The 12,114-nt window shown below is 42.4% G+C and overlaps 1 protein-coding gene across 1 annotated transcript in view; it reads right to left on the bottom strand.

Moving 5' to 3' along the window:
- The window catches only part of LOC125459486 (anoctamin-9-like), a 170,566-nt gene that overhangs the window by 127,839 nt on the left and 30,613 nt on the right, over positions 1-12,114 (bottom strand). The window contains exons 6-7 of the mRNA XM_059652224.1: positions 6,083-6,217; positions 990-1,086 (exon numbers count right to left, since the gene is read on the bottom strand). Of these exons, the coding sequence (XP_059508207.1) occupies positions 990-1,086; positions 6,083-6,217 (232 nt within the window). The remainder of the gene's footprint in view (positions 1-989; positions 1,087-6,082; positions 6,218-12,114) is intronic.

The following is a 12,114-nucleotide window of genomic DNA, read 5'->3' as shown; positions in this document are numbered from 1 at the left end:
CAGCATGGATTTAAATATAGTGCCAGAGGCCTAATGCCACAGGATCCCAGCAGGGGTGCGCACCTCTGCCTCTGCTGCTACATGATTGAACAAGATAGGCACGACAGAACCTAGCTGCATAATTAATGAAGGCAGCAGTGGAAATTGCATGAGAAACTTTGCTGTGAGCCATGATGGGATACCTGCCATTAAACTGTCCAAAAATAGCACTCAGTCTAAAAAATATGAAAATTCAACCCATTATTACAATTCCCTCAGCAAACATCCCAAATGGAAGTAATAAATGCTGAGCCTAGCCACCTATGCCCTCCTCTGTGAATAATTAAGAAAACGTCTAAATATAACTAAGATGAAATGGCCATTAGCACCTATTTTAATTGGCTGCTCTATTTCTGTGGCACTGCTCATTTACTGTGGATATATTATGGACCATTATGTTATTAAATAGATTTCAGTTTCAATAAGTTTAGCAAATGCTAAACATGCAAACGTTCAGCACCACAACAGATTATTGTGTACTATAGCCAAATTTTGTAAGGTTGAATTTCCATAAAAGTAATTGTTACAGACCATGTTAGTGTTTAAGAGATAATGGGAATTGCAGATGCTGGAGAATCCAAGATAACAAAGTGTGAAGCTGGATGAACACAGCAGGCCAAGCAGCATCTCAGGAGCACAAAGGCTGACGTTTCGGGCGTAGGCCCTTCATCAGAGAGGAGTTTTACGATGACTTTTCAAAAGAAATTCTCACATTTCCTTACTCAATAACCTGGGTAGCCTACATCTTACTTATAGCAGTTCAGCTTTAAGACTTTACAATCGTATTTAATTCAGTTTTCAAATACCTCCCATTCTAACACCCAGCCTGAATGCAACAGGAAATAGAATGGACATAAAAACAACTGATTATCTTTCCTACGGAGGTTTTTACAGATGTTTTTTGTTTTGCTAGATGTATGCCATTTCCTTAATCTGATATTTTACTGTACCTTTGCATAGAAGCATGTATCAGAAAGCTTCCACAATGGACACGTCTGATCACATCTTGGGCACATGATTATTGTGTGAGCATTGCAGATTTCCTTACTGAAGGTACATGGGGGAAGAATAAGATGGTTAAAGAATTGCATTTATCATAGAATCACGCAGTACAGAAAGAGCTTTCAGCCATTGAGTCTGCACTGAAAATAATTATTCTTAATCTACACCAGTCCTGCTCACCAGCACTAATCTCCCAAGGAAATATTTTGTAAAGTGTGGGAGTGCTCAGATATTAGAGATAACTCAGACAAACTCTCAAGTCATCCTGCAGCACTGAACTGCAAGGATCAGTGATGTTTGTTCCAAAGAACTTATAGAATGAAACAAACAGACACTTGGCTCAATGATTTTACACAGTGCTTATGCTCTGTACTAGTTTACTCACACTATATTTATTTTATCATTATATTCTATTCCGTTTCAACTACTTATTTCATTTACCCTTTATGTTCCTTTTCAATCATTCACAGAACATGGACTCTAATGGCTAGGCCAACATTAATTGTCCTTGAGAAAAAGATATAAAGCAGCTTTTTGGAACTGGAGAAGTTCATGTAATGTAGATGCACCTTTAGAGCTGTTAGTGCAGGGGGAGTTCCAGGATTTTGACCCAGCAACAGCAAGATATGGTGATGTACTTCCAAGTTGGGTGTATTGCCTCAAAGCGAATTTACGTGATTCTGTTGACCTTATCCTTCTTGTTGGTTGAGCTCACAACTTTGGCAGGTGCTGACCAAGGAACAGTGAAGGTACACACTGTAATTCAGTGGTTGAGAGAGTTAATATTCAAGGAGTTAGATGGGATATCGATGAATTGGGCTGCTTTGTCCTGGATGTTGTTGAGATTCTTGAGTGCTGTTGGAGCTGCATTCATCCTGGCAAGTGGAGACAGTATTGCATCACACTGTTGACTTATGCCTTGCAGACAATGGACAGGCTTTTGGAAGTCAGGAAATTATTTTCCACAAAATTCCCAGTTTCTGACATGTTCTCGTAGCCACGCTATTTTTATGGTAAGTCTAGTTCAGCTTCTGTCAGTTATAACTCCTTAGATGTTGATAGCGGGCGATTTAGCAATGGTAATTCCATCAGATCATATTTAAGATCACACTTAAGCCTGGATGTTGTTCAGATGTTGACAAGCAGCAAATAATTCTGAACACCTTGCAATCAATACAGCACATTCCCAATTCTACCTATGATGGAGGTAAGATCATTGATGAAACAGCTGAGGATGATTCGGCCAAGGACAGGATAGTGGGGAATTTCTGCAGAGCTGTCCTGTGATTGAGATGATCAGCATCTAGCCATATTTCTTTGTGCAATTTATGACACCAACCAGTGGAGAACTTTCATATTGATGCCCACTGACTACATTTTTATAGGATGCTTGATGCCACACTCTTGAAATGTCACTTTGATTCAAGGGCAGTTATCCTCACTTTCCATCTTGAGTTCAGCTCCTTTGACCATGTTTGCGCAAAGGCAGTAATAAGGTTGGGACCCCATTGACTGAGCAGAATCCAACTGGGCATCAGCGTACAGGTTATTGTTCAGTAAGATTTACCTGATAGCACGATTGACAGCACTTTGCTGGTGATCAAGAGTAGACCAATAGGGTGGTAATAGGCTGGATTGGATGTGCCTGGCTTTTGTGCAAGGGCGATATCAACTCAACCTTCCCAACTGCTGGGTGGTGGCCAAACATAACAATAGTATTAGTATAGTTTGGCTAGGCATGCAGTTGGTTCTACAATGTAAGTTTTCAATACTATAGCCAGAATGATGACAGGCCCCGTGACCCTTGCAGGATCAGTGACTTTAGCTGCTTGTAGATATCAAGTGGAGTGATCAAACTGGCTCAAAGCTACCATCTATGCTGCCTAGAATCTCAGGAGGAGACCACTTAGCACTTCTATCTGATGACAGATGCAAACGCTTCAGCTTTGTCTTTTGCACTGATGTTATGGGTTCACCCATTATTGAAGACTGAAATACTTTTACAGCCTCTTCCTCTAGTGAACTGTTCAATTGTCCACCACCATTCATGACTGGATGTGATACTACTCCAGAGCTTAAATACGATCTGTTGGTTGCTTTGCTCAGTCCATTACGTGCTGCCTATGCAGATAAACTTGCAAATAGCCCTGGGCTGTAACTACACCAGGTTGACACCTCCTTTTTAGGTATTTTGATGCTCGTCTTGGCACTCTTCATTAAATCAGGCCATGAATCACAAATTAAGTCTGGTTGCAATTCTGTGGCTGTTGATAGCAGCTCAAGGATGCCCAGTCTGGAGTTACTGAATTTATTTGAAATCTATCACATTTATCACAGTGAAAGTTCCACACAACATGATGGGGTGGAATGCTAGTGGTCACAGAATCACAGAACCTGAACAGTGTAGAAGGAGGCCATTCAGCCCATCGGGTCTGTACCAACTCTTCAAAGCTCACACCACCCAGATCCAACTTCCTACCATTTCCCATAAACTCACATTCATCATAGCTAATCCACCTAGTCTTCACATCCCTGAATAGCACAAACAATTTCAGCATGACCAATCCACCTAACCTGCGTATCTTTGGACCGTGGGAGGAAACCATTATACCTGGAGGAAAACAACGCAGAAACAGGGAGAATGTGCAAGCTCCCCACAGACAGTTGCCTGAGGCTGAAATTGAACCCAAGTCCCTGGCACAGTAAGGCAGCACTGCTAACCATTGAGTGACTGTGTGCCCCAGTTGTTTTGTCAAAATAAGGGTGGAACTTCGTCTCCATAATCTATGGTCACTTCTACCTACATTATTATAGCTGATTGGTGAGGATGAGGTCAGGTATATTGTACCGTCTTTTTGATTCTCTCACCAGCTTTTACAGACTGGGAGCTAAGCCTTTTAGGAATCAACGGCTTTATCAGTAGTACTGCTGAACTAGTCTTGGTGGTTGGCACTGAAATCCCCCAGGGTATATTGTGTCTTTGGCACCCTCAGTACATCATCCAAGTGGTGCTCGACATGGAAAAAAACTGATTCGTCACCTTAAGGAATTAGGGTGGCATGGGAGCTAGTAACCAACAGGCATTTCGGAACATGTTTCACCTGATAAAACCATAAAAGATAGAAACATGAGTAGGCCCCCTGGCACCTTCAGCCAGCTCCACCACTCTGTGGAATCTTATCTGATCCGACATTCGGCATGTTGGCTTTCCTGCCCTTTCCCTGTAACTCTTCATTCCCCTACTGATCAAGAATTGATCTATCTCAAACTTAAATCTACACAAGGATTCTGCCCCATAGTTCTTTTGCAACAAGGAGTTCAAAAAACTCACAACCCTCTGAGAGAAGAAATTCCTCATCTCAGTCTTAAACTGGCACCCCTTTATTCTGAGACTATGCCTTCCTAGACTGTCCCATGACAGGAAAACATCCTCTCAGCACTTACCCTGTCAAGCCCCTTAAATATCCTATATGTTTCAATGAAATCGCCTCTCATTCTTCTAAATTCCGTAGCGTTTAACCTTTGCTCATAAGACTATCCTTCCATTCTGGGGATCGTCCACCTTCTCCAAACTACCTGCAATGCAACTATATCTTTCCTCAGATAAGAAGATGAAGACTACTCACAGTGCTTCCTTTGTAGTCCTACCAGTACATTGTAGGGTTGCAATAAGATTGCAATGAGACTTCTTGGCATCTGGCATCTATGACAAGGACTCTGCTTCCTAACTGCATACCATTGTGCAGCCACCTTTGGGCCAATGATGATCATCAAATCAGATGAAGGCTGGCATCCATGATGCTGGAGCCCTGACAAAGAGATCAAGATCTCAACAGAGGTGGTGATAGATGTCTGAGACATTATAACGTATGATTTTGTGAGAATGACTATGTCAGGCTGTTACTTGACTAGTCTGTTCCACACCTCTCCCACTTTTGGCACAAGCTCCTCGATGTTTGTATGGCGCACTTTGCAGGGTTGAGAGGGCTGAGAGTGTCTTTATCTTTTCCAGTGACTTGGTTGATGTCAGAAGGTCCATCCAGTTCTATTTCTTTTATCAGACATTGTAGTACTTTACAACAGAGTAGTTTTCTAGACAACTGAAAGTAAGCCATGTTACTGTGGATTAGGAGTCACATGTGAACCAGACCAGATAGATCTTACTTCTCTGAAAAGATCTTAGTGAACATCAATAATGATTTCATGGTCACCTGGTCATTAATCAAGCCTTCAATTCCTAATTTATCAATTGAAATCAAATTCCAACATCTACCACAGTGAGATTATGAACGTGTCTTCAGAGCTTTAGACTGTCTCTGGATTACTATGCCAGTTACAATACTGCTATGCTACTGCCTCCTCATAACTTCTATACATTTTAGCCTCAACTATGTCCTGTGGTAGTGAATTCAAACCTTCATGAGGCAAAGAAGTGAAGTTGCAGCCTCCTTCTGTATCTTATGTTACCCTCAGCAGAAACAATGTTCCAAGCATTATGGGTCCAATAAACAGCCCTTTCAAGTGTAGGATGTTACCAAACCAGGATCTATCTATTCTTCCATCAGTTCAGTTGTCCAATGTCTTAAAGCTTGAGCAAAGTAGATATTTCGCTGATAAAATAATTTCTATCTTTTGTATTATCTGTTATGATTTTTTTTCCTTCATTCATTCTCGGGATGAGGGTGAAGCATTCATGGCCCATCACTAATAGCCCAAAGGGCAATTAAGAGTCAACCACATTGCTGTGGGTCCAGAGTTATATGCAGGACAGACCAGGTAAGGATGACAGTTCTCTTCTCAAAAGGGTATAGTTAACCAGATGGTATTTTTTCCTGACAATTGACAATGGATTCATGATCATCATTAGATTCTTAATTCTAGATTTTATCTGAATTCAAATTCCACCATCTGCTGTGGCAGGATTCAAACCCGGGACCCCAGAATGTGATCTGGGTTTCTGGATTAACTGTCCAGCAGTACCACCACTAGGCCATCACCTCCCCCCGACAGAATTGCAACAGAAACACCAATTATACAGTACCTCACTTGGCTATCTCCAAAATAGAATAATCCATATAAAAAGACTATGACTCCACATATGGCAGCAGGAATCAGCATGGTAGTATACCAACCAAGCCATGCAAAATACAAGGCAAGACGCTCTCCAAAATACAATCTACAAATAGAAATGTAATGCAAGTCATCAAAATGTATAATATTTTAAACATGATGTTCTTTGTTGTATATTTCTAGCTATGTAGAATAGAGTCAAGGACATTACATCTATATTATGCCTTTAACAGAGTTAAACCAAAACAAGCATGCCACAGAAGCAATATCAAACAAAATGTAATAAGAGGTCATGTCAATGTGACAAAATAAAAAAAACCTTGATCAACGAGGTACACTTTAAAGTGCATCTTATTAAAAGTGGGAGGTAGAGAGGCAAACACTGCACATAATGAAGACCTGAAATAAAAACTGGAAAAAGACATAGCAGGCCTGGTTGCACCTGTGAGGAGAGAAATAGACTTAACATTTTTGACTTTTTCAATCAATCTGTTTAGATATGTTACAACACACCTCTAGAGCAGGTGCAACTTGAACCTAAGCCTCTTTTAACATGACTCACCTTAAAGTTCAGGTAGCTAAAGGCACAGCTGCCAAAAATGAAGTAATTAAAATTGGGTATGCACAAGGGTCTACAACTGGAGGAGCGCAAAGATCTCAAGACCTGTAAGGCTAAATGAGGCTATAAGTGAGGCAAGGCCCAGAAGGGTTTGAAAACAAGGTGGAAAATATTAAATCCAAACTATTGCCAAATTGGGATGTTAATTGCCATTAAATGTGTTTAAGGGCACTCTCTTAAGCTACCATACATGTGAACAGTCATATGCTTAGTTATTTCTGGAGAGGAAGAATGCTATATTCATCAGTACGCTTGAGGATGGCTAGGGATCTGTGGATATTGGAGGGGCTGGAGTGCATCATCGCCTTTAGAAGTGTTATCATAATTTTATACATTACATTTTAAATTGTTTTACAAAGTAAGGTAAAAATATTTTTTAAAATAGCAGTGCATTGATCATTATTGAGTTCTAAAGAGATATTGGAACAGGCTTAAAGTACTATGGTTTGGTTAGAAGATTTATAGTTGTAATATTTATGTGTAAATTAACACTTTTTAAGGTGTTAAAGATTGATTCCAGCCTCTGATGAAGCGCTGTTGTGTTTGGTATTTGAACTCTGGAGTCTGTTGGAATTGGCTACCTCATTTCCAGTTTTTCTCTGCAGTCGTGTATATACAGGGTCTAATTCTATGTGTTTACTGATGGCCTTCTTGGTGGAGAACCAAGCCTCTAGAAATTCCCATGCTTGTCTCCATTTGGCTTCTCCCAGGATCTTGATATTGTCCCAATCATACTGGTGGTTCACCTTATCTATGTGAATGGGCACAAGAGAGTACTGGGTAATAAAATGTGAGACTGGATGAACACAGCAGGCCCAGCAGCATCTCAGGAGCACAAAAGCTGACGTTTCGGGCCTAGACCCTTAATCAGAGCCCGAAACGTCAGCTTTTGTGCTCCTGAGATGCTGCTGGGCCTGCTGTGTTCATTCAGCCCCACATTTTATTATCTTGGATTCTCCAGCATCTGCAGTTCCCATTATCACAAGAGAGTACTGGTCATGTCATTTTGTTACTAGTTGGTGTTCATGTATTCTTGTGGTCATTTTCCTTCCTGTCTGTCCAATGTAATGTTTTTCACAGACTTTGCATGGGATCTTGTACATCACATTGGTTCTGTCCATATTAGATGAGGGGTCTTTGGTTTGAGCTGGCAGTTGGCATAGGGTTAACATAGGTTTGTGCGCCATTCTGCAATTGTTCAATGGTTTTCTTCTTGGTATTTTTCTCATTCCTTTTGGACCACCATCTTGACTGCCTGGCTTAGCTTTGTATGGTGCTTATCTATTCATTCTTTGATCTAGCCATCTCCATCACAAGACAGTGCAGAGTAGCCTGTGGGTGGAGTGTGGGATACTAGATTATACATAAATGAGTCCCAAAAGGCGCTCAGTCACTTTTGGTTACTCAGAAGGCAAGGTTCTCAAATGATCATGCATAGTATGGTTTAATTGTGTACACTGTCTAATACTCTCTGGATAATGATGATGATGATGTGGCTCCTGACAATGCCATAGACCTTGCTCTTGCTCTTGAAACTGTGCCCTTAAATCTTATGGAACACTGAAATCATTCTCACTAATAGATAGTAAGAACTCCAGATGCCAGGCAGCATTACAGGAATTGGAAAGTTAATGTGTAGGGTCGGGACTCCTCTTCAGAAGTGGTTGGGGGTGGGCGGAACAAAGCTCAGAAATAAATAGACAAAGGAAGAGTGGGGCTGGGGAAGGTAGGTGGGATGGTTATAGGTGATTGCAGGTAGGGAGTGGTGGGGATTGGTCAGTGAGGTGGGAGGCGTGGATAGGTGAGAGAGAAGATGGACAGGTTGTGTCAGGTCAAGGAGGCAGGGATGAGAGGGAGGGTTGGTCATGGGATGAGGAGATTTTGAAACTGGTAAAATTGAAATGGATTGGTTTGTGCCTTTCTGTGTTCCATGTAAGATTTGAGGGCACAATTTCAAGAGCAAGAGCAAGGACCTTTGCAAGATCTATGGCATTGTCAGGAGCCACATCATCATCATCATCCTCATTGTCCAGAGGATATTAGGCAGTGTACACAATTAAACCATATTACGTATGATCATTTGAGTACCTTGTCTTCTGAGTAAACAAAAGTGACTGAGGGCCTTTTGGGACTCGTTTATGTATATACTAGCACCCCACACTCCACCCACAGGCTACTCTGCACAGTCTTCTGATGGAGATTTGGGCCATTGACTCCTGAGGTGGAATATGAGGTGCTGCTCCTCCAGTTTGCCGGTGGCATCATGGTGGCACTGGAGGAGGCCCAGGGTGGACATGTCACCTAAAGAGTGAAAAGGGGTGGTGAAATGCTTCACGATTGGAAGGTGTTGTCGTTGGTCGTGAACAGAGCGCAGGTGCTCTACAAAGTGGACTCCAAGCCTCTGCTTGGTCTCATCGATGTACAGAAGGCTAAATCAGATGCAGTGGCTGCATTGACTGATTGTCATAGACAATCAGGTCAAAGTGCGTCTTTGATTTAGGATATCGTCATGGCATAGATCCCTCAGCTGGGGGATTGAATTGAAATAACAATTCTTCCAAGGGCATTAGCACTTGCATTACTATGGTTGTTGTTGTTGTATCAGGAATCAGGATCAGGAATCAAAGTTGCATGGGCTTAGCAATTCATCAAGCTTGGTAGACATTTGAAAGTAGCTGAGTGAGTTGGTGACTGTAAAATTTCAAAGTCTACACCAATCAGGATGTCTCTGAACCTCTAGGAAATAGCCTCACCTCAAAGTTGACAGTTTGAGTTTTAGACTGCAATAATTCCCCTTATTCCTTTCATTTACTTGATACTAACAGACTCCAGCAATAAACACTTTTCTGTCCTTGAATCTGTGACAGCATTGCTTCCGAGACAAGGAAACTGCTGGATTCCAGTACACAAAGCAATTGGAAATCTGGTTAGCAAAGGACAGGTGATGAAACAAACTTCTGCTTGAGGGTGCAACAGAATTAATCACAAGCTGGGTTCCAACTACCTATGATGCTCTATGATGTATCTCTTGTATCCTTTCCCAACTTCAGCATTCTGATTTCCTCAGCAAATTGTGGAATGGGGAAGCCAATCATGTATAGCCTTGCACAAATCTCCTGTGGTAATCAGTTAACCCAAGCACAACTCTGCTGTTCCCTGATAATGGGAACTGCAGTGGCTGGAGAATCCAAGATAACAAAGTGTGAAGCTGGATGAACACAGCAGGCCAAGCAGCATCTCAGGAGCACAAAAGCTGACGTTTCGGGCTAAACCCTTCATCAGAGAGGGGAAAGGGGAGACGGTTCTGAAATGAATAGGGAGACAGGGGGAGGCAGACCGAAGATGGATAGAGGAGAAGATAGGTGGGGAGGGGATAGGTCAGTCCGGGGAGGATGGGCAGATTAAGGAGGCGGGATGAGGTTACGAGGTGGGAAATGGAGGTGCGGCTGGAGGTGGGAGGAGGGGATAGGCGAGAGGAAGAACAGGTTAGGGAGGCGGGGACGAGCTGGGCTGGTTTTGGGATGCAGTGGAGGGAGGGGACGATCTCGATTTGCAATAAACAACTGCACCTCCCAGTCGTGAACCATTTTAACTCCCCCTCCCATTCCTTAGATGACATGTCCATCATGGGCCTCCTGCAGTGCCACAATGATGCCACCTGAAGGTTGCGAACAGCAACTCATATTACGCTTGGGAACCCTGCAGCCCGATGGTATCAATGTGGACTTCACAAGCTTCAAACTCTTCCCTTCCCCCACTGCATCCCAAAACCAGCCCAGCTCGTCCCCGCCTCCCTAACCTGTTCTTCCTCTCGCCTATCCCCTCCTCCCACCTCAAGCCGCACTTCCATTTCCCACCTACTAACCTCATCCCGCCTCCTTGACCTGTCCGTCCTCCCTGGACTGACCTATCCCCTCCCCACCTCCCCAACTATACTCTCCTCTCCACCTATCTTCTCCTCTATCCATCTTCAGTCTGCCTTCCCCTCTCTCCCTATTTATTTCAGAACCCTCTGCCCATCCCCTTCTCTGATGAAGGGTCTAGGCCCAAAACGTCAGCTTTTGTGTTCCTGAGATGCTGCTTGGTCTGCTGTGTTCATCCAGCTTCACTCTTTGTTATCTGCTGTTCCCTTCCAGTCGTGGGCTAGGTTCACTCCTTGACCACTTGGATTTCTTCATTATTGCTTTCTTGTAAATGAAGTGCCAAAAGGAACAATACTTTTGTTCAGAAAAGTTATCATTTCTCTAATTTATTTTCAATTAAATTATGACATATGGGATAAGACAGTGTCCAGGTTTGCAAGGATCTACTGGAACGTTGGGCCAAAAGACAGTATTCCACCCGGATAACTACGGACGGATTAGCAATTAACTTTGCCGAAAGCTTTATTCATCAAAAGAAAAATGGTGACCGAGCCATTACAAAGCCCAAAAATCATCTATGTGTATTTGTAAAGACCCCTGTGCCTATTCATCATGCTGTATTTTTCAATATCTTGTTCAGCAATGGATAGTTAGTTATAACTATGGGACAAATGAAAATTCAAGAAGTACTTTGCACATTTGAAAAATTCCTCAAACCTAGGTAGAGGCTAAGCATCCTTGTGTATCTTGGTGTTGATTGCCTGGTAATTGACACAAATCCTCACTTAGCTGTGTTTCTTCTCCACAAACTGTGGGGCTGGCATATAGACATAACAAGGTGCAGAGCTGGATGAACACAGCAGGCCAAGCAGCATCATAGGAGCAGGAAAGCTGATGTTTCAACTTGACAATTCTTGAAAGATACCCCATTTCAAGACTTCTACAGATAGTCCAAAACTTGCTCCCAATAGTGGATATGGCGACAAGAATCTTTAATGAATGGGCATCTTTAATCAGAATTTTGTGCTTACCAGGTCACAGTAATGTAATAATCTATTTCAATACTTGCCCTGAACTTGGTGAAAGTCGAAACAACCGCTTGCTTTGAGTCTCCTCCAACTTACCTATGTTCAACTTCAAAATGAGGTCAGAGATGTCTCCTCCAGTTAGTCAATTTAAGGACACCTATGGATTTTCTTGGTTAGAGGTAAACATCTTAGTCACTGAAACTGGCAAACTGCATAAGTACCACATTCTATTCTCCCAAAATCACAAAGGCGGATTTCACAGTTGCACCAAATGGGAGGTCTGTCACGTGTCATGTGGCGCCATAGTAAAGCCTGATGTTGACCAGTTGGGCAAGACCAGCTTGAGCAATCAAGAGCAGTTCTAGAGTCCTGTATTGGCTGATGCAATTTGATGCACCAACAGTCACCGCATAATGTGCGGCTCATGGCAGTCCCAGACATGCTTTTCAAGATTGCCCATTTAATGCCAAAAGCACAGGTGTTGTCATCTTCC

The sequence above is a fragment of the Stegostoma tigrinum genome, chromosome 17 (genome assembly GCF_030684315.1).
Source record: "Stegostoma tigrinum isolate sSteTig4 chromosome 17, sSteTig4.hap1, whole genome shotgun sequence".
NCBI lineage: Eukaryota > Metazoa > Chordata > Chondrichthyes > Orectolobiformes > Stegostomatidae > Stegostoma > Stegostoma tigrinum.
The sequence above is the reverse complement of the archived record's forward strand: the minus strand, read 5'-3'. Positions and strand labels throughout refer to the sequence as shown.